Source organism: Mizuhopecten yessoensis, unplaced genomic scaffold, assembly GCF_002113885.1.
Source record: "Mizuhopecten yessoensis strain PY_sf001 unplaced genomic scaffold, ASM211388v2 scaffold11161, whole genome shotgun sequence".
Taxonomy (NCBI): Eukaryota; Metazoa; Mollusca; class Bivalvia; order Pectinida; family Pectinidae; genus Mizuhopecten; species Mizuhopecten yessoensis.
This window is the reverse complement of record NW_018408910.1, coordinates 1,094,670-1,122,668: the sequence shown is the minus strand read 5'-3', so window position 1 is coordinate 1,122,668 and position 27,999 is coordinate 1,094,670. Positions and strand designations below refer to the sequence as shown.

General features: G+C 33.2%; 1 protein-coding gene across 5 annotated transcripts in view; it reads right to left on the bottom strand.

Annotated features, from left to right (window-relative positions):
* Window positions 1-27,999, bottom strand: part of LOC110467125 (multiple epidermal growth factor-like domains protein 6) — a 220,468-nt gene that overhangs the window by 19,323 nt on the left and 173,146 nt on the right. For 4 of the 5 annotated variants that reach the window (XM_021524057.1, XM_021524059.1, XM_021524058.1 and 1 more), the window contains 20 exons: window positions 27,849-27,866; window positions 23,690-23,722; window positions 19,622-19,759; window positions 18,951-19,073; window positions 17,454-17,576; window positions 14,495-14,683; window positions 12,844-12,986; window positions 11,939-12,271; window positions 10,785-10,971; window positions 9,663-9,788; window positions 8,020-8,148; window positions 7,132-7,260; window positions 6,816-6,944; window positions 5,555-5,941; window positions 5,000-5,128; window positions 4,439-4,567; window positions 4,168-4,296; window positions 3,036-3,164; window positions 2,499-2,630; window positions 943-1,065 (listed from right to left, as the gene is read on the bottom strand). In XM_021524057.1, the coding sequence (XP_021379732.1) occupies window positions 943-1,065; window positions 2,499-2,630; window positions 3,036-3,164; window positions 4,168-4,296; window positions 4,439-4,567; window positions 5,000-5,128; window positions 5,555-5,941; window positions 6,816-6,944; window positions 7,132-7,260; window positions 8,020-8,148; window positions 9,663-9,788; window positions 10,785-10,971; window positions 11,939-12,271; window positions 12,844-12,986; window positions 14,495-14,683; window positions 17,454-17,576; window positions 18,951-19,073; window positions 19,622-19,759; window positions 23,690-23,722; window positions 27,849-27,866 (2,958 nt within the window). The remainder of the gene's footprint in view (window positions 1-942; window positions 1,066-2,498; window positions 2,631-3,035; window positions 3,165-4,167; window positions 4,297-4,438; window positions 4,568-4,999; window positions 5,129-5,554; window positions 5,942-6,815; window positions 6,945-7,131; window positions 7,261-8,019; window positions 8,149-9,662; window positions 9,789-10,784; window positions 10,972-11,938; window positions 12,272-12,843; window positions 12,987-14,494; window positions 14,684-17,453; window positions 17,577-18,950; window positions 19,074-19,621; window positions 19,760-23,689; window positions 23,723-27,848; window positions 27,867-27,999) is intronic. The other variant, XM_021524056.1, reaches the window with a different exon arrangement.

Sequence of the window (27,999 nt, the reverse complement as noted above, 5' to 3'; positions counted from 1 at the left end):
TGATCGACCCGAAAAATAACAACACTTTGTCAGGACCATGAGGCGATCATTCCTACCAACTTTCAGTTCAATCGGCCCAGCAGAACTTGACTTTAAGTTTGAAATGTAAAATGTTAACGGACGATGGACGACGGACGACGGACGACGGACGACGACGGACGAAAACGGATAGCAATAGGTCACTTGAGCTAAAGCTCAGGTGACCTAAAAACCTGACTGTCTTTATTTCAATGGTTAAAAAAAACAAATAAGGACAATAAGTTGCTGTGCCTTACACACCATAGAGATTGGAATGAGTTATCTCCCTTTTGAAAGATTCTACAGTTGTCTTTGAACTCTCCCAAACTTGAACAGATATTTTTTTTTTCAAAGTCTGGGAAGGATAGCTATGTATTGCAGAGTTATCTTCTCTTGAGAGCAGGTATTGATTGTTACGTCATTAGTTTGTGTGAGAAAATTACGTCGTTTTCTCAAAAATTGATGACGTTACTCTCACAAAGATAACTCTGCAATACAAAAAGACGGAATAGTCACTCAGTAAGCAATTTTTGGCCTAACACGATGAGATTTCAACTTTTTTTCTTCCTACTTCGAAAAATTCAAAATTCAAAAAATCTTTAAAACAAAAATGTTTCTCCTTTTCCGACTTTTTCTTTATTAAAGGACTTTAAACAATTCTACATCCGTTGAAAATAACAGTGATAGTTGTAACTTAAGTGATCGGGATATTAGTTTCTGAGGGGAGGCAGAAAACTTCACATGTGCTGTCAAGTTATCACACTCCTTTCATTCCATTAAATGATCGTCTGTTTTGGTTATAGTTTTATGATCAACAACATTTTACCAGTATCAAATGTAGAACTTTTATTACTGAATACAGGTTTACTACAAGTAAAATACATCAGTGTAAAAATAGGCAGAAAAAGCATGCATGTACGATACCTGTTTCTGGTTTGACATCTTGGAGTAAGTCAAATGATTCCGATATTATTACGTTGTCCAATTCGCTTTCATCTTCATCGCGCTGCTTTTTTCCTTTCTTTCTACCTTTTCTATTTTTCCTTCCTTCATACAGAACAAAGCAAGCAGGATCGATATAAGATACATTTCTTTAAGCCAAAAAAAAATATGAACATTTCATTTTTAACTGTATCACATCACCAGCTAAAGCTCGCTGCAACATACAGTATATGCATATAGGTATACTTTTATAGAATAAATATGATTGGTCAGCAAGCTAAGGGCTATCACACACCTTCCGATTATAACGAAAGCACCAGCAGACATCTTCAGGGTAGAAAGATCAAAATATGGTAATGATGGCATCTTGGGATGGTGCTAATTATTCTGATAATTTTTATTCTTTTTCACATTATATTCCGTCTTTTCGTATTGCAGAGTTATCTGCTCTTGTGAGCGCTGCAGGTTTTGAATGTTACGTCATTTGTTTGTGAGAGAAACGTCATCAATTTTTGAGAAAACGACGTAATTTTCTCACACAAACCAATGACGAAACAATCAATACTTGCTCACAAGAGAAGGTAACTCTGCCAAGAAGGAATTCTCACTCATGAGGTTACAGTTCTCAACATATACTATGTCTGCAAAAAGCAAATAATGGAGGTTTTTTTTTATCTCTTTTCTTCATATTTTAAACAAAATGAAATTAAACTTTATTCTTATTAGATTACATGAACTATAAATATAGATTCTAGTACAAATCTTCACTGTAGCAATGCATTGCTTACAAACACCTGGAAGCACTGATGAAGTGACAAGAGCAGCTAAATGCTTAAGACCTTTCCATGATGAAGCTGTAGATATCACACAACTACAGTGTATATAATGCTACCGTATTTATCCGGCAATAAACCCATGCCTGGTAATAAGCATGTAATAATATATTGCAGGTATAAAGAAATGCCAACAAAAGCTTTTTCATTGTCCTGTAATAAGCCCACCCCCTAGTTTCAGTCAGAGATTATGTGTTGTCCTGTAATAAGCCCACCCCCTACTTTCAGACAGAGATTGTGTGTTAATTTGCCCCCTGGGCTTATTGCAGGATAAATACGGTACAAACAAAATCAATTGTTGGAGCTTATAATTCACTCGAAATGCATACTATACACATTAAGAATCCTTTGAATTCACATCAGATGAATTTCTCGAAGCGTACATATTTCAGTAGTAATATAAATTTAGCCGAGTCCGCTGAAAAAATGTTTTACATTATATTGGAAACTCTACCAGCTCGACAGAATATGATTTAAAAGATCATCAGCACATTATCTCTGATACTGTATATAACTGTAATCTGGGCGTCTTTTCTTTTCCAAAGTTATTAAAATAAAAAGAAGGAACCAAAATTAATACCATATCTGAACAATAAAATCTATACTGACATATATCAAATTCTCTTATCAATTCATACGTTTTGCCATAGCAAAGCAATGCACATTCCTGCACCCTGAATCAACAGAAAAAATAGAGTTATGTACCTTTGTTACAGAAGCGCCCTCTATGTCCTGGTTTACATACACACTCTCCGGTGGCGTGATGGCAGGTCATGTGATGTCCGACACAGTCACAAATATTTTGACAGGCTTCACCGTATTTACCCGTGGGACACTCTGTGAAGCAGCGATTAAGGTAAAATTAGCCACAAATGATGTTACAAGCCTGTTATGTACCGAAAAGTTTCCATTACTGAAAGACTTTATTGAATTGTTCACATTTTTGAAATAAAGGAGTTATAAATTAACCTGATCTCCCTGCCTAAGGTAAGAAATTTCAATATTTATTTATTTGGCAGACCAATTGCTAATTCAAATCTCACACTAAAATTGTTAATTCCTATTTATGTAATGGAAATGTACAGATACGTTATTGTCCATTTTCGTAAATTTTACTCCTATCAATGATATGTTTTTACAAACTAATGTTAAATATTAGTTTTCGTAAAAAATCTGGGTTGATTCAATTTTTTATTTTGTACAATAATTTGTTTGTTTTACATGTACCCTTAATATGCTTACTTTTGTCGCATCTTTCTCCGGTAAAACCTGGGGGACATTTACATGTGCCAGTTATATGATCACACGGCATTCCTGGGTCACATTCGCACATCCCGATACAATCTTCACCGAAATATCCTGATGTACAAGCTTTAAGAAATTGAAAACAAATTTAAAACAAAATAAAGCATGAATGCAACAAAGAATGAACAAATGTGACACTAAAACTTATAAAATATTTCAATCAACATTTCTATATTAAATGTTTCCAATTTCTCTGAAATTAATGTACGTATCAATATGTTTCAAGTCCTATAACCACTTAATCCTGTAATTTTTTTCTGAAAATATGTTGTATTCTGTGATTGGTGGGGACAAAATGAAATAGTGATAGTAATATAGAATTGAGAGGCCACACACGAGAAAGTACATGTAGTCTAAACTAGGGAATATATACCCCAGTAACAGTGCTGCCCCGTACATATACCTCTGGTGATGGTTGCAATTGAGCTAAATAATACCACGATGATAGTTGTGGCACTTACATGTTACGTTGATGACAGTGGCGACACCTACATGTAACGTTGATGACAGTGGTGACACCTACATGTAACGTTGATGACAGTGGTGACACCTACATGTAACGTTGATGACAGTGGCGACACCTACATGTAACGTTGATGACAGTGGCGACACCTACAAGTAACGTTGAGGACAGTGGCGACACCTACATGTAACGTTGATGACAGTGGCGACACCTACAAGTAACGTTGAGGACAGTGGCGACACCTACATGTAACGTTGATGACATTGGCGACACCTTCATGTAACGTTGATGACAGTGGCGACACCTACATGTAACCTTGATGACAGTGGCGACACCTACATGTAACGTTGATGACAGTGTCGACACCTACATGTAACGTTGATGACAGGGGCGACACCTACATGTAACGTTGATGACAGTGGCGACCCCTACATGTAACGTTGATGACAGTGGCGACACCTACTTGTAACGTTGATGACAGTGGCGACACCTACATGTACATTTAACTTTTGAGGGAGTATAAGCTCCTACACACAAAATGTATAATGATGATGACGGAGGCGCCCCCTACTTGTACCTTCTATGAAAGTAATGCCCCCTACCTACCTTTATGACAGTGGCGCCCTCTCCAGCCAGGTAAACATGTACACTGTCCTGTCTCGTGGTTACAATTTGCTCCATTATGACATTCACAACTCTCATCACAATTATTTCCATAAAATCCATGAGGACATTCTGCAAAAAATAAAATAAAAAATATGTTATTGACGAAAAAATAATTATTTTATTTTATCATTAAAATATTATGTAATACACAAGTTTTTTTTAATATTTGACATACAGATATAGCATTCATAAATGCAAATGTATTACTTACCAGTCTCGCAGCGTTCACCACGGTAACCAGGACTACATATACACACCCCCGTGGACTTGTCACAAGACTCACTATGAACACAGTCACACGTGGAGGCGCAATTCGGGCCGTACTTTCCCTCTTGGCACGCTGTAAAGGTAAATGTTACACCTTTTCATAAGACATCAAAACATTAGATTACTTAAGTTGTAGTGCGAGCCCATATATACAAGATGTATATGAAAACAAGAGTCTGGAGTAACTAAGGTATTTTTCCAGCAATAAGCCATGCTTGATATTTATATAAGCCCACCAATATATATTGCAGTTTAGGAAGAAATGCCGCCGAAAGCTTTCTTGTCCAGTAATAAGCCCACCCCTACTGTCAGTCAGTCACAGATTATAGGTTGCCCCCCTGGGCTTATTGCAGGATAGATACGGTAATTTTTTATTTTTTTCAGAAAGAGAGAGAGAAGAATCAAAGATTTAATCATGAGTTCCATTTTTGTACTTATGTATTGATAGTGTGTATTGATGTTGGGTAATTTGTCGTACAAAATTGTCCTTTGGAGTGTGACTTACTGAGTTCGCAGGCGGTCCCCGTATAGCCCCGCGTACAGTTACACACCCCACTGATGTGGTCACAGGATGCCTCATTGAGACAGTAACATCTATACAAACAGTTACTGCCATAGTGCCCGGGTGGACAGGCTGCAGGGGGAAACGAAAACATTAACATACAATATTATACCTCATCCCTATCAATTATCATTATATTGATTGGATTAGATTAATCACATTACATCTAAAATGAAAAATTTCCTTTGATTTTATCATAATTCCATAATTAGATCACATTTTGTTCAGGAATTTATTTAAATTGGTAAAAATAACACACTTTTTCAATTGGGATTGAGTCCTTTAGCTCATTCACCCTTGAAATTTTATAATAAATTATTCCAACATTTGAATTGGAAGAGTTCAAATGTGTCTTCAGGCCTAGGGTGAATGAGTTAAACAGGCCTGATAAACCCCTGTGGTAACTCTCTGTATAGTATATGGCACCAAATTACCCGATTTGAATATTCTTTGAATTACTAGAAATGTTTTAAAGGAACGTTCTTTACAAACACCCACCTTCCTCACAATCAGCGCCCCGCCAACCTTTATCACAAATGCACGTTCCTGACACGTGGTCACATACACCGCTGTTTTGACAGTTGCACCTTTGGGAACATTCTATTCCGTACATCCCTGCTATACATGGCTCCGAGCACTGGTTGCCCATCCAACCGGGTGCACACCGACAGGTCCCGTCGACGTGGTTACATTCGGCCCCGTTACCACAACTACAGACACCCTGACACTCTAGGCCGAAGAAACCCTCGGGACATGCCTTGTCACAGCTGCGGCCACGCCAGCCAGAGGTACACACACAAGCCCCGCTGATGTGGTCACACATGGCACTGTTATAACACTGACATGGTTGGCTGCATCCAGGACCATAAGTATTGTTCTCACATTCTGGAAACATAAACAGTTGAGTTTTTAAACATCATTTAAATGAGAAAAGTACATTTAAAAACATTACACACTGTATAACCTGTCTTATAGCTACATGAGGACCCTTGTCTATGCTGGCCTTGATATTTTGTCCCATCTTTTACCTCTCTTGAAGTATAGTAAATAAACACTCTCTAATCCGAATCCTGTCTATATCAACTCAGGAAACTGTTAGATTGGTCTTGCTACACCAATCAGTGGAAGGAGATATGCCAAGAATTTGTGCCCTTGTTCTGGAGTTTGAACCAGAGATCCCGGACTTTCTTATTGGATGCTCTAGATCTACTGCTGAGCTAAAAGGAAAAATTCTCTAGCACATAAGCTAGAAGGCAACTTCACATATCATTATGCCTTATCTTTATAAAAGCGTGTCTGATTGGGTGATACTGGTCACATGTTGGGGCAATAAATCATCATTTCGCCCTCACATGCTTAGATTCCCATATCAGATTTTCACTATTTAGAGTCTCTAGAAAAATCGGCAAGAGCCACTACAACCTAGTTCTGACTGATGAAAGCAGTCAACAACAATGGCAAATTAAACAATGGCAAATTAAACTTAACATCTCTACAATTGTGTTACTGTGTTGTTGTTTTTTTCGGCATCATAAAATATGTATTACTCTTACTGTAGGGAAGCATGATTCTGTTATTTTTATGAGGTTAGTCATGTTTCATGAGGGCAGACCATTCTTTGTTTCTCCTTCATTAATCATATTTTATTTGAAGCCCTTGTGTGAAACATGATCAACCTTGGAGAAATAAAGAATCCTGTTTCCCATCAGTAAAGGCAATAAAAGTATGATGTACAAGTATAATGTCCTGACACACTTACTCTGGTCACATCCAGGTCCATGCCAGCCCGGAGCACAAAGACACTCCCCATTGGTGGGATCACAATCGGCTCCGTTACGACACTGACACTTCTGTTTACAACTGGGACCAAAGGAACCCGCTGGACAAGCTGCAAAATTGATATAAGCACAGTTTTGTAACATATACTATAAAAAATGAATATTTACAGTATACTGTGAAATCACTAATTTTCGTGGGTTTTTCAATTTTCTTGATTTCTTGGGTAATCTTCATATATGAATTCATAGGTCCACAAAGTCATTACAAGTTTGATATAAAGTATAATTACAGCATACCTCTATCACAGATCTGACCAGTCCAACCTGCGGAACAGTTACAGCGACCATCCTTGGGGCTACACTGAGCATTGTTCTCACACAGACATCGCAACAGGCACTGAGCTCCGTACCGGCCCTGGGGGCAAACTGAGGAAGAGGCATTCAAACCAAAACATTATATTTAATTCTCAAATATTTATTTATAATAATTTTATTAATTATTTCTACAGACAAACTACTTCAGATGTTTACCATCGTATGGTATTGTCACTTTTAATAACCCTAGCAAATTCAGTTGGCATTCATTTCTTCTATGAATGCCATGGACTGATTGATGACGTCACAATTGTGATGTTGGATCCACAGACTTTCCTAGGTAATAGTTTTCTATTCATTGAACAAACACACACGATAGATACATTATTTAACTAAATGCTGAAATGGTAAATAAAAGTTTTGAACAGCTTTCAGTTGGCAGTTTCATAGGCGATATGAATGCAATCTGAAAGCAGTTCAATGCTTAAAAAATTGCCCGAACAGGATTTCAGAACTTTCCAAATTGTCTTTAAAAAAGACTTGTTTCAAAGATCCAACTTTTTTTTTAAATAAGTCATAAAATTAGGGGTAAAGGGATAGAAAGTTGTGCCAGAAAAATGTAGAGAGCTTATAAGGTAAATTTAAGTTTTTACTAAAATCACAATTTAATTTTTAAAGGTTGTGAGAAGACCTGCAAGTCATACTGAATAAATATGGAATATAAATTTATATTTATATTTATATATAAATTTATATTTATATTTATATATTAATTTATATTTCAAATTGGATTTGAACTCATTAACATTTCATGGAAAACACTAAAGATGTAAAGGGTTAGATTTTGATTGGTCGAATGAAAACACTTACTTTCTTTACACTCGCGACCATACCAGCCGTCAGGACAAATGCATTCTCCAGTTACCGTGTCACATGACCCGCCGTTCATACACATACAGATGTTTTCACAGTTGATACCCCAGGTTCCCTCTGCACAAGCTACAACACAAAGGACCATGATAAGACAAGAACTGGGCAATCAAAATTGCGGACAAACATGCAAGTTTCTACTTAAGACCTCATTAATCTAGATTCCAACACTTCAAATTAACAGATAAAACAATTTAACAATGCATTAAATTGGTGCATCATGGTTTCTCAGTGTACAGATCAATTCAAAATTTGTATTGATATTTATGATAATTTAAAATGATTTTAACCAATTCACCCCTATATAACTTCAATAGACTCAACCATGCATTGATCTGGATGAGTTCATCATATGGTCTACAGTGGTGAAAGGATTAATTTTTATAAAATATCTAATTATTAAGAAAGTGTCAACACAGAAATTATATTACATGTACTACATGTGAAAAAGATCTTTTATTTCAAATAATAATCAACAACATAATGGAGCTTTGTGACCGTTAACGTTATCAAACAATTATTTTAAAACATAATGAACTCTTTATACTTTAAGTAACATAAGGATCCCAGTATCACTGCTAAATACTGTAACTAAATAGTGGAAACTGTTTTTACGATATGACTTTACATATGATGAATCATTTCTGAAAAGAAAACCATATCTTGCGGGACTTTAATGAGAAATAATAAAGATGAAATAAACAAGATAGAATCAACAACAGTATTCCGAGTATTAAACTTATTGGGGCTAGACCGGGACTCGAACCCCAGACATCAGATTGTTATACCATTGCTATAACCGATTGAGCTACCTGGTCATCAAAAGTGTCTGCATCAAATTGTGCTACAATCATATCAATGCGGAAGTTAAGGGGAGGTTACTGTATATAGGACAAACACAGTGCAGTAAGACTGGGATCCTTAAAATAGATGAACCGACTTTTTTTTTAAATTCCTTTGTAACAGAATAACTTTAAATGGAGTGTGAATCAAAAACAGAGCTAACAAAATAACTTAAACTTTATATGTTCAAAATCCTAAATAAAATTGATATTAGTAGAATTTGTTAGTGCAACAGTCACAGTATTTGAAATAAATCTAATTCAAATGTAATTCTTCATTTTCTCCCGGTTTATAAAATTTACTTAATTTGTTGGATAGGTTAGGATGTCAGAACAATAAGGAGTTATATAACTGGTCGAATCAGACAGGGTGACAGAATATGCAGGGGGCAGATAAGACAGGATAACAGATTGCTCCCAAGAATGTTGATCTACTTAATATAACATCACTACTCAAGAGGATGCTGGAAAGAACAGAGGTCATGTCAGAATATTCAGTGGTCAGATTAGACAGTTTGTCAGAATATTCAGCAATCGATTTGAAAAGATGTTTGAATACTGACAGGAGATTGTCTGAATACCTGTGATCGATACTGATTAGAAAGATTTGTGGAATACTCGGGAGGTAAATAAAATTGTTATCATACAATGGATTTGGTTGGTCTAAATAGCAACATTTTCGCTATTAAGGTCAGAATTGCATTTGAATCAGATTGATAAGAACTGTGCCGTGCCACTCACTGTCTCTGCAGTGCTTTCCTCGTCGACCGGCATGACATATGCAGGCCCCCGTGTCAGGCAAACATTCACTTCCCCCACACTGACAGCGGTGTTTACAGTAAAGACCGAAAGTACCACTAGGGCACGCTGTAAACAACGGGTGATATCAAACACAGGGTGACAACATCAAAGAAAACAAAATCAAATGTACAGTCAACAATTTTCATGTAAATTGAAAACAAGAAATTACGGTAAACAAAAGCTCAATCAAGATATCAACAATCCTTGGGAAATATTTTTCAAAGTATCTTTCTGAAACTTTTATGTTTTATCCCAAACTTAGAATCTAATGTGACATTTTCAATTAAATTGACTTAAATAATTGCAGTCAATACAAGAACATATCCATATTTAAATGGCAATCCACTGTACAAATCCAAAGCAGTTGTTTGTAAAATTTGGTCTGACAGGAACTTTTAAAATGTATCATCAGGGTTTTTTCTTTTAATTCTGTTCAAACTTGTTATCTGTGCTAAATTGTTGACTACACATTAAGACACAAAGTTGAAAGAGAAAAAGTAAAAATAAATTCTAAGAAAGGAAACATGCAATTTTTATGAATCAAAATTGTGAATAATGATCCTTCAAAATTATTGTTTACATTAATCAAAATTAAAGTGACCACATCATTAAAACACATATAGGGTGTACAAATATTTGAAAAGAAAATTAAAGAAATGTGAAATTTCTATGTGATAATTATGCAGAAAAAATTAAGTTGATGAAATAAATTCAAACTTAAAGAATCAACTGTTACAACACAAAGTAGCATCTGCTTGCCAAACATAGTACATGTTACAGTAAAGAAAAGTGACTTAAGGATATATGCTACCTTATCACACATGAAACTGACAGTTACCTCCCTTACAAGTATTACATTTTTATTTTCCCCCTTCAAATTTAAATAATTTACTATGCATGTATACATGAATGTAGAAATAAGATGTATTACCACAAGAAAAGGTGTTTTACAGTATTTTTAGTGTGGAAATCTTTTTGAAACAGACAATATATAATATTTAGATAGCATATATATCCATAAAGTCAATGAAAACACTCATATTCATATGTGATGTCCCTTACATTCTTCACAATCTTCTCCAGTTTTTCCGGCCAGACAGTTATGACGACATACACCGTCCATGGGATCGCAGACCATCTGATTACGACAGTTACAACGCTGCAGACATCCCGGACCCCAAAAGTCTTCGGTGCAAGGGAGTTCACACCTCTCACCATAAAACCCAGGCTGACAGGAACATTTTCCAGTCTGGCGTACAAAAAAAAAATCAAAATTGAAAATTTTCCAGTTATTTCCAATCCATTAAATTAACTTCCACCTATATACTTTAGAGGGAAGACTAGTTTGTCTCTAGAATATTGAATTATTTAGAATAAAAAATTAACTCTAATAATTTTGATTACTTGGATGTTCTAAACTACAGGGAGATAAGCTAGTAGTAAAATGCATCTGGGAAATTCTTCATAAATACCTGAGGGCTGGTAGCCAGTCTATTTTGAGGGTTATGGTTAGGGTTAATTTTTCTGCATTAAGATAATCTTCGGAAACAAAAGTGCTGATGGACACCACAATTACTATAGGGCACCTGCATCTCCGCTGTGAGGTCATAATTAGTGTTAAGGTTTGACAATTTTTTATCAATAGTAATGGGTTCTTGAAAATGTACTCATTCAAAGTATTTCATAATCAACCTTTTTTTTTATATAAAATTTGATGAAGATGCTGGATGGATGTTGCTGAAAAGGTCGAATAAATTGTATTAAATGTTAGTGACCGTTTCCTTACGCCTATAACCATTTAAACACGTAGTCATGCGAGATTAATTCTCCTACTTGACCTATGTATAAAGTTTGTTCAAAATCTCTTACGAAAAGAAATCACTAGATTGATGAGAGTGAAAGGCGACAATGACATAGCGATGGGACAGGATGTTGTAACAGTTTAAAGAAAAATTTAATCTCACGTGCACATAAGAACAGATGTAGACTGACGTGTAAATTCAAAGGTAAATTTTCGACTCGTAAAGTCACGATTTTTAGTAAAACTGGTTTTAGATGTAAGTTACACTCACGATTACGTCTACAAGAAGACTTACGACCCTTAGTGAAACATGGGTAGCACCATATAAACACCCACCACCTATAAAACACAGGGGGACAAAATCAAATCCCTGAAATAAGATTACCACTGTAAAGTTGTATGTCAAAATAGTTACCCTGGCATCACAGGTCTTGGTGTTGTTAATATTGCAGTCACACTCGTTGATACAGTTCGATCCATAGGTGAAGGGGGGACAATCCAGTTGACAGCTCTGACCGAACTTTCCGAGTTCACAGTGGCAGTAGTAGAGCAGCCGGTTACAATGCCCGCTGGAGCAGTGATACGGGCAGGTGATGTTACAACTCGCTCCGTAAAACCCGCGGGGACACCCGTCTTCACACCTACGACCTTCCACTGCAGGCGGACATATACATCTACCCGTCTCTGGATCACAGGTTCCGCCATTTTGACAATCACAGATGCTGTTACAGTTGTCACCATAGAAACCCTGTACATAGAAAATTGTGTGTTTATAGAACTGAAAATGGTCACCACACAAACCATATATACATGTAGAAAAATTTGGGAACAGAACTGAAAATAAACACCATAGAAACCATACACAGAAAATTGTGCATACAAAACTGAAAATGGTCACCATAGAAACCAAGTATAGAATTAGATACTGGGTCTATGAAACATTATCACCTAAGAAACCCCAGCCTTAATAATGTTTGAAACATTTGATCAACATAAAATCCATGTTTAGAGAACATAATGGTTACCAATATAAATATCTGTAGATTTTGCTAAAAAAAAACATATACAGGGATATATAATATACTGTGGTACATTTTATTACATTTGCATGACACTGGAATAATGAGACTTGAAAGTAAACAGAAATTGGTCACCATAGAAACCAAGCTATCGAGGTTACATAGGGGTGAAAGGGTTAAGCTTAAGACCAAATAAACATTCATCAAAATTGTTGCACAGATTTTTTGGGTGTAGAACTCTTTAAAAAAGGAGATTTATTTCAGAGTAGGTAGCATAACTCCTTAATTTAAGTTATTATACCTCAGGACAGGTGTGATTGCAGAGGAGACCATGCCAGCCGGGTCGACAGATACACTGGTCTTGACGATCGTTACATGTAGCTCCGTTTACACAGTCTCTACACGAGTACATACAGTCTGATCCGAAAGTCCCTTGTATACATTCTGCCACCAAACACACAAACATAAATAATGTATGCATAATTCTTATAAAACAAAAAACCATACTAGAAACATTCTTTTATTGTAACAAAATAATGAAATTTAAAGCTATTTTATAAAAAAACGTTTACTGTATATGGGTAAAATCATATATATTATGCATGTATATTTTTTCCTTTAAATATCCATTGATCTATATTGTCATTAATTTCAAATTAAATTTCAAAAAGTGCGAATTAACTTTAAGAATCCCTCTCACCTGGGTAGGATCCATTGGTAGCTTACAGAGAAAATAGATAAAAGAAATTAACATTGATTTCAAATTTCTATCTTTTTAATATAAAACGCTATTTCCACAATGACCCTATAGCTCGTTGCCCTGTGTTTCTCTGGTCAACAGATGTACACCTATCCTTGTGTTAACAGGCTTCTCCAGGATCTGTAATTATTATACTTAACAGGGCCGCAGCACATGTTCAAATTAATAAAGATTGAAGCCAATGGAAGTCCACAATAATTAAATTATTACCTGTGCTTTTAACCCTTTCACCACTGTAAACCATAATAGACTCATCCAGATCAATGCATGGGAGAGTCTACTAAAGTTGCATAGGGGTGAAAGGGTTAAACCTCAGTATAATGCCCTTCCTTTCATTTGTCAATTCGCTTATATAATTACTGCCATCATATTTCAAGCCCTACTTTTAATTTTTCCTTTACAATATGTCTTCATAGGTCTTATTTGAAATATTACAAGATCCCTAATAATGCCAAAATGTTAATGGACAAATAATGTCATTATTAAGAGGTTTTACTTTACACTAGTCTTAGTGGTCAATGAGTAGTTGGATAATTTCTATATCTGAAAAAATATATTTATAAGTATGAAAAAGCTAATTTCCAGATAAGTTGTACCATTCTTGTATAAATTTGTTTAACAAGGGTTGGGCTTAATGCTGAGCATGGGAAAGCTTTGATTTAAGGGGAAAGCTTTGATTCAAGATTAATCATGTGGTGAGAGGCTTAAAAATATTAGCCTTTTTTTTTAATATCAATCTGTCAATGCTGAACTACTGGAGAAGCCTGTTAAGGATGTCGGTCAAGAATAAATGACCATTATGTACCTGACCAGTACACATAACCAGTATGTTTTAGCCACATCGGACTAAAGGAACCATCCACACCAAACCTGCTTCTTGATGCTGTTGTTCAATATAATTGTGTCTTTTAAAAGAAAAATTTATGACACTGAGATCAATTTTACCCTGGGCAGGAATCGTTTGATTCAGAATCTTGTTTAAAATCATTGGCAGCCATTTTGGAAATCTTTTTATAATATTTTCTTTGGCCCTAAAACATTATGTCCAATTCATTTTTAAACTCCCACAACTCCATCTCCTAACTATAGCTATCAACAGTAATTATAGGGGAGGGTTTTATTTTAATTTTAATGAACAACAAAATTATAAGTAGCAAGTAAGGTGACGGTATTTTTCTATTTTACGACATACCAAACTTTATTTCTGGTTCGGGGAGTTCATGAGATAATTGTACATCCTCATCCTGTACCGGAATTATGGGGACCGGTACAGAAGTTGTCTGGTACCGAATATAACGGGAGAACGGTACATCCCCCCTCAAGGGGCCTCGCTGTGGAGGAAAAGGAGGGGCAGGGGTACGAAAGTCCACCGAATAGTCCACTGAAAATTTCAACCACAACATCAACAGTCAACAGGCAAATGATAAAAAAAATAAAAAAATACACGACAACAAATATCCTGTCTGATCTAACGACTTCAAATATTTATAAATTTCTCCCATGTTGAAATAGAATCAAACTTCCATAAATCGAACTTCAAATGTTCAAATTTCTTGATGTGTCGAACTTAATTACCGCACAGTACAGATTTGTTTCCAGGTTTAACACTACCAATATTCCATTTCTGAACCAAACGTTTATGAGTCAAATTAATTTATTATTATTTTGAAATGCAATCAAGGTCTGATCATTAGGAAAACATTGAAAATTACAACTAATAAATCAAAGTAAAACAATTACCTGTACGAGAATATTGAAATGTCCATGGGTTATTTTAACATGTAACATGCAAAAACTACAGTGAATGAATTATATGAAGCATCTTTTATCTAATTTCCTTAAAATTTTATATTTATAGATTTCAAATTAAATATCTTGTTTAGTGTTCCATCACTTAACAACCACATATGGTTGTATGCCTTATGTTCAACATTCAAGAGTCCAAGTCTTTTGAATTGTTTTCTGATCATGATGGTCCCACACAGTTTGACTGTACCCAAATGTACCATAATGTCTTGCAATGATGAACTTAACTCAACCATATCCAATTGCCATTGAGAATGCCTTGGCCCAATATTATGTAACATTGTGTGTCATTTAAAAGGATCAGACAGAATTTTTACTAACATATATAATCAAATTTAAAAAAAAAAAAAAAAAAATATTTTGACATGCAGGATTACACTTTTAAAAACCTTTGAATGTTTGAAATTCTACTACTAAAAGAATAGAAAAGATGGCACATTCACATCTAGATATCATATTTTATCTATGGTTTAAGTGTTTTTGCTAGCTAAGCAAGTCACCATTAGAAATATATTTTTGCAAAAACAATATCTGTAATACAACAGCCCCTATAAAGAACTTGAAGAACTTGTTTTGTGATAAATTCACAAATAATCTGTAGTACTCTTCTCTATAAACAAAACTTTATTGAAAATCATATCCCATAAATATACCAACATACATGCAGATGTAGTCACTTGACACCAATTCTGTTTCTGATTGTCCAAAATATCCACATTAAAACAAGAGTTCTATACAAGAAACATCCAACAATACTGCCAATGTTCCATTTTCACACCTTTCGTTTTTTTATATCTAAATTATCAAAATTTATTAATATTAGATATCTAAACTAAGACTTAGTAAAAATAACTTCACAAAACATTTTAATTTTGTCTTGGAGAAAAACAACCTTTCTCTTGTCATTTTTCTTTACAGATCACATTTCTATTTGTGAGATAACGAAAATTAATGTTACTAGAAACGATTTAAATAATAAAATTTCCATTAAGTTAATAACAGTCCAAGTTACATTTTCTAATGACTATAATCATTGATTGCTTTTTATACAGGAATTCAAATTTTTTAAATTATATATCTATAATTCAGCACAAGCAACAATTTAACAATATATACATGTACTACATATATATAGTCGGTTAATAGGTCTATACTAGTACTAATGTAGAACTACTATATAATTATATATATATATATGTATCTCTACTGACTACTGTCAATAATATACTCAACTACAATATAATATTTATTTGACAAATAATTCAAAGTTTTTGAATACATAAGTTTAAGTTACACCATAAATATTGAATTCTTATCTAATATTCTTTTATATTCATTTTTTTTTCGAAAATGAAACAATTTCTACATTTCTCTGACCTAAATATCTCTGACCTATATTTCTCTAACCTATATTTCTTTGTCCTTAATATCTATGACCTACATTTCTCTGACCTAAATATCTATGACCTACATTTCTCAAACCTATATTTCTTTGTCCTAAATATATATGACCTACATATCTACACACAAGCTTATATTTACATTACCTTCTAGAATTTCATATGTATTTTTCTACTTTATTCATCATTTACTTTAATAAATACCGTATTTATCTGACAATAAGCCCATGCTTGGTAATAAGCCCACCAATATATATATATATATTATAAAAAGAAAAATTCTCAACAACGAGTCTTAATTTAAGAGATGAAAGTACTAGAGACTCATTGTTGAAAATTTTTCTTTTTATAGTATTTCTTCGTCCGTAAGGATCATTTTTCTGATTTATAATATATATATATATATAAATATAGCAGTTAGGAAGAAATGCCATTAAAATTAGCTTTTTGATTGCCCACCCATCCCCCTACTTTCAGTCAGAAATAATGTGTTGGCCCCCTGAGGTTATTGCAGGATAAATATGGTATATATTTTTTAACAAGTTAATTTTTAAAAGCATTAAAATTTCATTCAAGTTTTTTGTACAGGTAAATTCTGCCTGTTGAAATTCTTAAAAAATATTAATTAAAAAATTGTGCCTGGAAAAGCAGCAATTTGTCTAAAAAAAAAATGTTGAGTTTTTTAAATGTTTCTTTACACTAATACTTACAAAAATACATAAATATTCTATAATTTATGTCAACAAGTTTTTATCATAACTTGTTTGAAAAAACAATTTTCTTCTTAAGATCAAGTAATTTGTTGTTGTATTCTGCTGGCCTGACAGATTTCTGAAATGAATCTAAAAGCAAGTTTTCTTTAAAATATAATATGTTCTTCAGCAATGTCTACAAAGTAAGGAGTATTTGTATTTTCTACTCTATGTTGTCTTAAAGTGACCTTACCAAGACACCGCCGTCCGTTGGGTGCCAGTCGGTAGCCGGGCCGACACACACAAGCATATGATCCCTCCGAGTTGACGCATTGCTGTTCGCATCCACCATTGTCAGTTAAACATTCTTGAATATCTAAAGTGTGACAAGACGTACACCAACAACGTAAAACACAACAACGACAAGGGAGATCACCCCAGTGCTCGTGTCTCATACAGTTACAACAGGTCATTACAAATGTAAAAGATCGTATACATGAAACCTTGTCATTGTGTCAAAATCGGCAGGGGCAAGAATTGTGACAAAATATACCCACAAGTAAATATAGATTTATAGCGAAACGATGTTTGAATTTAAAACGAGGGTAAACCTAACATTTGGCAGGGCCAAAATATTGCGGCTCACAGAAAGTTTCTTTTAAATGTTTTTTAAATATTATACAGTGTTTCATAAATATTAAAAATTAAAATACAACTTCAAGGTTTCATGTCTCAATGTGTAAAAAATGCAAAGTCAAAAATATGAAGTTTACATTCAAATTTCATTCAAAATTTTGATTTTGATTCTGGATCATGCCTCTGTGCCTTAAGGCAGTACATTGGATAGTGTTTTGGAGGGTTACCCAGTAATGGTGTGAGGAGAAGATAGGAAAAGGGATAAACACATGTCAGAAACCAGGGTTAAAAATAGTCACAATATCACATGCAATATAGCAAATGGACAAAACAATGATTTTTTTGGGAGAAAATGAATTGGAAAAAAGTCTGTTGTATTTGCATTGTATAGTTATACGTTTTTACGAAGGTATACATAAATGTTCGTCAATAATAGGGAGTCTGAGAAAAAAACTGATCGTAACTTTGAATACCACATATGTAGTTTATAAATGATGTATCAATTACTCACAGATTCCAACATCCTTTCCGAGTTAACTTACTGTTGCCTTTCCTCCATTAATGGGTTTTAGTAATGATGTTCAGAGCATATTTCACTAAAGGAGTCATTCTCTATTTAGATTTCAGAGTCCGAAGACATCATTTTACCGAGTATTTAAAGAACCAAAACAACATTTAAAATTAATCTGGGGTTTTGACATCTTAAAGTTGTCGTAAGGGTGCCAATATCATATTTTGCTCAATGTGACAAGTGACATTATTTTTTTTATTTTTTTTAAAGAAATACCTTTATATTTTGGTGAGGTTATGAGGAGAAAACTCAAAAAGTTGACCACAAGAAATTGGAATAAAATGTCAAAGACATGATTTTGTTTATAATTATCATATATTTGTCATTATCAGAGGACATCTGTTGGAAATATGACATTCAGGAGATATTACCATATAATTAAGAGTCAACACTTGTAAACGATACTATAAACATTTTGTTATCCCATCAAACTGATGACAACCAGGTGAATTATTTGGTTGACATTGTCACGTGACCATGTCAAATCAATCACATGATCACAAATATATAGTGAGATATGATTGGTTGAGAGACTGGACTTACCATCACAGGCACAGGCATCCTTATTGAGGACGAAACCTGGCCGACACCCACAGGTGTATCCTCCGGGATTATTGGTACAGAGCTGGACACAGCACGCCTCTCCTAACTCACACTCATTAGCATCTGTTGGGAATAAAAAATATTGACAAACACATCTATTTATAATGAAAAATGTCATAAACTCAAGTATTATTCAAAATTTGATGTCACACTTGTTCTGATTCAGACTTAATAGATTAGATGTCATTTGAATTACTGTATACGGCAAAACTTTCGCCCTGTGCTAATTTCGCCCTTCGCATTCGATTGCTATATTTATTATGTCGTTTGCTAATGTTGCATGGCGCTTATAAATTCACACTCATTACTGAAGGTGAAAAAGGCGAAAGTGTTAAACGGCAAAGAAAAGTTCCCTGTACACAGTATTCGATCATCATCATTTTGGGAGTCACAATTTTCCATCATGCTTTATTGTTTTTAAAGTCATCAATCAGTTTGTTGATTGGATGAAAAAATAAAAAATAAAAAATAAAATACATTAAAAATATTTTAAAAAATAAATAAATCTGCTAATGATTAATATTAAGTTTTGAAAGTTTCGAAATTCATTTCAATTATAAAATCTTTAAAATGACTGATCAGATTGGATGAAAAATTTCATAACTATGTACCTGCACAGGACTTCTCATCAGCTTGGAGAATGTAACCGTGACGACAGCTACAGATTGGTCCTCCAGGGCCGTGACGACAAATGTGTGCACATCCACCGTTATTGACCATACAACTGTCCACAACCTCCATTTGAATCCCTGGTGGATACAAAATACAAATCAACGTCAAAACAAATGGAAAGAAACCTGGAGAGCACCCAATGACCACCATCTTAAAATTCTTGTGAATTATATGCTTGCTCCATTTCAAACATGGTGCATGGCTGAAACCTATATAATTTCTTAAATACATGTAACTACGCACATGGAAGGCAGGTAAACAAAACTCTCTTTTTAATGAAATCTAATATTAAAGAGCAGCATTACTTTCATGGTACTGAATAACCAACATCAAAGTTGATTTGTATGCATCTACATATCACCATCCGACACCTTTTTTTTATTTAATATGAAAAAATTACATAACTAAGATCTAAACAACTCCAATTTGGAGCAGATAGAATTTCCATCAGCTAACCTGCGTACTTGAAGTAAACCACTTGTAAATTCACATTTATTAAAAGATATTCACAACACGCCTCGTCCTTTTCATGCTTGATATGCATCTTACTGTCAAAAAAATATATCTTGAGATTAATATTTATGTCATTTACGTCCACATAGCTATATTAATTTCACAGGTACAGGTAAATTGTAAGTACAAAGGGTAGGTAGAAAGATATAAAATGTATAACGGAATGTTTTAGCAAGTTCTGCAGAATACACATTCATGCAGATGGCTGAAGCTATATATATGTGATATTTTATAGAAACGTATTTGTCGATAACGAGTCAAGGATTGTAACACACAAACTTGTTTGTATCAATAAAACTTATTATAATGCCTAAGCAATCGGTATCAATTTCAAAATGTTATATTTCATTCAAAGACTTTCTGATAGTCCACTGTGAAACACAATTTCAATTTGATATCTTTTCTTGAAGGTCAAATTGTGCTGACCGTGTTGGCAACTAGACAACTGTTACTACAAACCTGATCATGTTGCTGATAAAAACACTGGCGTAATACAGTATGCTTTTCAATACCATTGCCACATCAATACTTTAAAATGAGAACAGAAACTAAACTGTGAATATAGGCAATTAAGGATCCCTGTTCCACTGCCAAAACCTGTAACTATGCGGTTGGATCTGACTTTTCCGTTACAACTATATAACTTTGATAAAATATTTCTGAAAGGAAAACCATACCTTACAAGGCTTTTGTGAAAAATATTGGAGATTAATTCAACAAAAATGATCAATAACAGTTTCTGAGTGTAAAAAAACACCCCAGTGTGCTCGTGGCCAGACCTGAGGACTTGAAAACCTGAGAATTCAGATTATTATACTGTCGCTATAACCATCTGAGATACCTGGTTAACGGAATTGCCCTGGCTCAGCTGTGCAATAGACTATCACCAAAAATGAAATTAAGGGGAGGTTACTCTATATACGAAAAACCAGCATCCTTGGGACAGGGATCCTTAAGACAGCATGCATCACAACAATGGATGATCCAGGTGGCTTTTTGCAGACTTCATCAGACCTCCTGTCTGGGGCCCCTGAGTCTGTCAATTTCTCTGAACATTTGTGTAGTTTTCGACAATTCCTCAATTGAAATATTTTATTGATCAAATGATAACGACAGTTTTCTAAAAAACACTTACAAGCAGAAATATTACCAAGTCATTAGGACATGACTACCATGCTTTATTATGATAGAAAGTTTTTCCAAATTTTCAGCAAATTTTCTGGATGAAGCCATTTACATTTGTACATCATCACACCAACATTTATTCTTTAAATAGAAAAATAAACACAGCAAAACGTAAGATTTAAACAGAAACTTGAAAATCATAAATAAAGTTACAGTATTGCAGTACATTTTCACAGAAACAACTTTAAAAAACCGGACTACATAAAACTTTTTAAACAGACAGGACATGAAACCACTCTAAACATTAATTGCTTACTTTCAATTTTAAAACACTGATTTTCAAGAAAAATATTGGAATTTCATCGAAATTTTGATTTCTGGAAACTGTCAAAAGAATTCAAATTCGGGTTTTACGACATATTACGTGTGAAAAGTCAGTCCTCGGATACCCAACCCCTGTTACAGCAGATGTTTAATATAAGTGTTGTATGGAAAAACTATATTTTTCTTTTACAATTGGGTAAAATTGTTATCTAAGTGCTAATATGTAACAGGAAAAAGAGAAATGCAATGGCATGACTGGGGTTTGAACCCAGGACCGTCCAAACCTTAGATGGACACTCTCCTAATTGAGCTACCTGCTCACTGACGATCGATCGAATACCTAATTACCCATTATACACCCATGATTTTGTAAGAGTTATCTCCCTTCAAAAACAATTTACCATATTTATCCTGAATTTAACCTGGGGTCAAACACTTGAACTCTAGCTCAAAGTTAATTATTGAGGTTGCGCTTGTTGCAGGAAAATGAAAAGTCATAATGTTTTTTCTACGAACTGTAGAACGGGGACTGTGCTTATTCATATTGACAGAGAAATATGATAACATACAATAAATAGTATCAATGCACATATTTTCTGGATAAAAGGACAACTGGATATAAATAGTGTCTGGGTAAATTAACTGATTCACCTCTGAAATTTCATAATTTACTTGTCCAACCTTTGAATTGGAAGAGTTCAAATATGTCTTCAGGGGTGGACTGGATAATTGTTGGATAATGGAACACCAGATAAATGTTCACAGAATTAAATGGGACAACAGGATAAGTAAAGGGTGGATAGTGGAAGCCCCGTGGTTTATCACACATAAAATGCGGTCATGTTAGAGAGGTTCCGTGGCATTCACACACAATAAAGGTGACAAAGACAACATTTCATGGCCAGATGAAATGTCTTACAGTAAACACAATTTCCGGTATGGATGAAAACTAAATGGAGAAAAACAAAGAGTGCTCAATACTGTGTAGAGGGGTTTGCTGTAGCGCACAACTCCATAATGTCAACCTCATTCTCCATTGATACATATGTGATTTATCCTCCAGTGTTGGTAAAGGAAGATTTTTAGAACTTTTTTTTCTCCGAAGAAGTTTAATGTAACAAATTTTAGTGTTGTTGATGTTCAGAGTTGTATTCCAAAAATATGATTGTTTCTTTTCATTGTCCATTTTCAACAAGAGAAATTAGAAGTCCCCCTCCCCCTCCCACCACATAAAGTTAAAAGTTATCCAATTTTTATTGATACATTATATTCAGAGTTGTACTTTCTAAGGTACAATTTTTTCTTTTCAATGTTTTTTCAATCTTTTCAATTTTTTATTACACAGGTAAAAGCTAGGTTAAAGTAACATTATTCAGAGTCTGAACTCCTGACATTCAAAGTGTGTACGTATACCTTGATGATCACTGTTTTGCTCAAAACATAATAGAGGTACTTATGAATTACAGATTACAAATTTCATTACATCATTTTTCTGGTTCACATATGGCAGGATAAACAATACGGTGACATTATGAAGATGTACCTTATAGAATACACCAACTAGACAATTAAAATCATAGTTAATCAATTATAGTCTAGATTTACAAATCCTAAATTTAAACAATACTTCAATACTGGGGAATAATTGTACATTGTATTTTACTAGTCTTTCTTACAGGGCAGTTAAAGTCAAAATATGTTTTATAATGTCTTCACTTATTTAGAATTTTTATTTCAATTTATTTTTCTTAAATCAATTGGTTTACTTTTTTTCTATTCAAATCAACCTTCCCTAACAAAAAAAAATATAATTCTGAAATTGATTTTATTCATACTTTTATGTTATTGCAAAATTCATAAATATTAGAAGAACGAAAATATTTGTTTTCTACAATAAAATGCTACAAAAAATATGTAATCTATATCATATTTTAACAAATATGTATGAAACTAAAAAACATATTTTGCAATTACTAAAAATATTCAAAAGAATAGACAACACACAGACAACGCTGATAAAAATAGAAACAAAACCTAATGTTTACCTTGACCTGTGACCTGGTTAGCCTTCCGAACCTCTGAATGACGGCCACGCCAAAAGCACAACACAAGTGTTAAGACACATTGATTAGAAATAAATGTTTGATAACATATTTTTACATTTATAAATAAATGAAATGACTGACTGATTGCCAGCTGACTTTGCTGTTACAATTATCACAAGTCACTTAGAAATGATAATGTCACAATAATGAAAATAATATTTCATCACGAGAATATTTTTTGGCAACTGGTTGATATGGAAACTAATATAGTTAATAAATTATTTTGTCTAAATGCATAAATTAAATTTATTAAAAACAGCATGTGGAAAGGCTAGCAGTTATTTGAAAGCTTTGATTTACATTAAAAACAATGAAAAATATAAGTTTTAAGATTTCCATAGAAATTACTAATCTCAAAATAATGGTTAAGTTTTAGCATGCTATTATATGAGCCTTTGTTCGTTCTTGATTGAAATATCTAACAAAGTTCATGAGAATCAACCTTCAAAAAAGCAATTTTTACAACAGAGCATGAATATTTTATACTGCATTGTTAACACACTAATACATTATATAATTGTATTATACATATGTAAGTTAATGTGTACTGTGAAATCAGAAATTATGTGGGTCTAAATTCTGTAATTTTTCAAATAACACAAGTTTGTGGCTAAATGAAATCATTCATATGGAAAACAGCTTTATGTCAAATCTGTAACTACTTTGTGGACACATGATTTGGTGGATGAAGAGTACCCACGAAATCAATAAAATTATAAAACCCACAAAAAATAGTGTTTTCTAAGTATGTTATTGTGAATCTACCATGTTACTGATGTAAAAGCAGTTTTCATTGGTTACTAATCATGAACTATTTGGCAATAGACAATCGACAATTGCTGAAAGGAAGATGCTATGAATGCCAGTGTTACAATTTTTTCAGGGCAAATTTCTGATAAAATAATCAGCTTTTTTTATCCAATTAATTAAGTCACTGTCTTTTACCCCCTTTTTGAGAAATCACAAAAATGTCCTCAAAGCTTTCAATTGCAGTAGTGAGTTATTTTTAACTCATAGAGAATTTCCAATCTTCAAAATTGTCATGTGGTTGAAGAGATACTGGTTCGTTTTAAAACAAGACTGACAGATTTCAACCTGACAGCAAAGATAAATAATACAACATACACGGACATCCAATTTTTAGATTTTAACAAGAAAAGCATTCAACCTAATATGCAAATCTATTTTTCTAGAATAAATCTGAAAATAATATATGTACAATTTTTTATTTTTTTTATGTAAAGTACATTTGGACTGAAATTGAAAGAGTTGAAATATAAAACATGTATTATGTAAGCAAATCAAACAATGCTTAAGGTTCCTTGTAACACTGCTAAAAACTGTAACAAAGGTTTGCAAGTTATTTTCGGGCATTACTATAGCTTTGATAAAACATTTTTGAAAAGTAAAACTATACCTTTTCTGAGAAATAATAAAGATAAAATAAACAAAATATAATCAACAACAGTGTTAAATTAAGTGTAAAATTTTATTAAATCAGCGGCATAGTCTGGACTTCAGATTGATATACTATTGGTCTAACCGATTGAGCTAACTAGTCAATGGACTTGACTTAACTGTGCTACAGTTATATCTAAACAGGAGTTAAGGGGAGGCTACTGTGTATAGGAATAACACACTGCAGTTGGGCAGGGACCCTTAACAAGTTTCTCCAGATGATCAGATACAGAACTACAATATATGTCATATCCACTTTTATCATATGAATATCGTGTTATGCAGTGTCATAAAGCCATCACATAAATTATATTTATGTAACGTGTGTAATATCACTCCGGAAATGACGTCACAATAAAATAGGAACAGTCAATGTGACGTCACATCATTGTGAAGGGGACGTCATTTTTATAGTTTCAGTGGCGGCTAAATGCAAAATATTCGTTTCAGGTCATAATTATACAGTTTACTTTGTAATATATGATAAAAAGAATCTGTTATTGGTTTTCCTTCATATTAGATTTATGTTACTCGCAAACATCAAAAATCCAAAACTTGTATCATAAATCTAATATGAAGGGAAACTTATGACAGATCCTCTATACATGCAACAATTATGAAATTATAGAAATTTTACTACATAAATGTAAAAACTACACTCAGTTACAAAAGGCCTATATTCACAAAAATCAGTTCTTGCTTATTTTTAGAATGTTTTAACTACTGATGGACAGAGAGCACTTGCAATTATTTGTTCTTACTGAAGCTATTAACTTTCAATAACCAACACTAATGTTATCAAAGTCAAGAAGGAAAATGCCTCAACATGGAAATGACAACTAAATTTAACAAAATTTAGTCAAACAACTTTTTATGCATCTTTATATTTATTGTAAATGTGCAGGAACTGATATGTCCTATTTTACCTATTGAGAAATAGAATTTTTCAGTGTCCACACAGAGAAATAGCATTGCCCAGGTACAGCATACTTTAACCACAGAGATTAACCTGGACTTTGAAGCATATGATATGATACTGTCCTCTTTTATTTCAGTTTGCTATTTTTAATTCACAAAACAAGGAAATAATGATAATAATGCTTGAAAATACTTAAAATTAGTGAGGCTCTCATCTATAAAATGTCTACCTTGATCATAAATATTAAAAGGAGTCATATGTCAATACATTTACTTGTAAAACAAGTTGAAAGACAGTTGAATTTCAAAATGGTTCCAAGGTCTAATTATTTGATTTTGTATATTTTTTTTTTCCATGATATATTCTAAAGTTTGAGTTTATTAACCACAGAAAAAATATGGCAAGAAGCAATTTTGATTTAATTGAATACAGACAGAATTTTTTTTAAAAAAATTCAGGTACAGAGAAATGCATGCAGTGACTGATTTTACCAAAACAAAGTTTAAATCAAATTTGACGAATATAGAAAATAATCAGTACGTATTTTCTAAATCAATTAAGATCCACGTGATCCACGATGTTATAAGTTGAAATTAAATTAAATTAGTTTTAAATGTAGGGCTCCCGAGGGGTTTTCTTATCAATAGGTTAATGCTTTGGGTCAGATAATGATTTCAACCTTAAAAACAATCATTGTTAACCACCTTTTATTAAAATCCCAACTTTTGCATTTTTTTTGTAGTACATGTATTTCTATCACCTTGTAAAATTTATATACAAAAAACACTCATATCGAAAAAACACAAAAGTACACAACTATAATAACCTCTAACAGATACAAAAAAAAAACCACAAAACTCTATTTCTAAAAAACAAAAGTAAAATAAAAATTTGGCAACAAATATACATCTTTAAAATTCATTCAATTGATTTAGAAGTAACAAATTTATATCAAAACATATTTTTCTAATTAAACATATGATATATATAAAAAAAAATATTCATAAATGATCTCTGGAAAAAAAACTCAGCTGTTTTTTTAAATATACATACAAACATATAATCGATCTTGGAATAATATGGAAACAGACCATTCTTAGAAAATAAATCAATAGGTATGATTGCTCTATAGGTATGATGATATGAAAACATATAACACACAAAGTTATGATCTATATAAGATTTACGATTGTATATATTAAAACCTGATCTTTTTAAGAATAAATATATAAATCATGCTGAACTAAACTCAAATAGTATTAAAAAATGTTGATTGACAGGAAAATGTGTTGATCCATGAATAGAAATGAAGAAAAAAACATCTATGAATAAATATAAAAAATATTTTGACAAGAAATGAATGTGAAATTGACAACATACATCTCAATAAATAATTACGAAAAATTTGTATTCTATAAATGTAAACGGAAAAAATATTGACCTAAAAATCATATGAAAACATATTGTCTACAATTATCTGAAATAAAATGACACAACATCAAGATTTATTTTCAAAAAATATTTCAAACTACAGGTCTAAACTGTAGAAAATGGTTCAGGAAAGTTGGAGATAGAAAATCAGCTCCACGTTTGTAGAAGGTGTTGATTGGGGTGATTCAGATTAAAGAAGGGTGGGGGTGGGGGGTATCTGGGGCTTAACTAATGGACGAGGATTGGTGGCGGGTAAGTCTGGTGAAGAAAGGTGACAACAGCAATACCTACCATAGACGCAAGTGGCACCTTCATTATTAGCAATGGTGAAAATGGAAACAGGAAAAAAGACAGAGAAATCATCGCAAGGATTGCATCAATAGATCAATATCTAACGAGACATTAAACTTACCTTTATCCCCCGAACCTTAGTATATTAAAC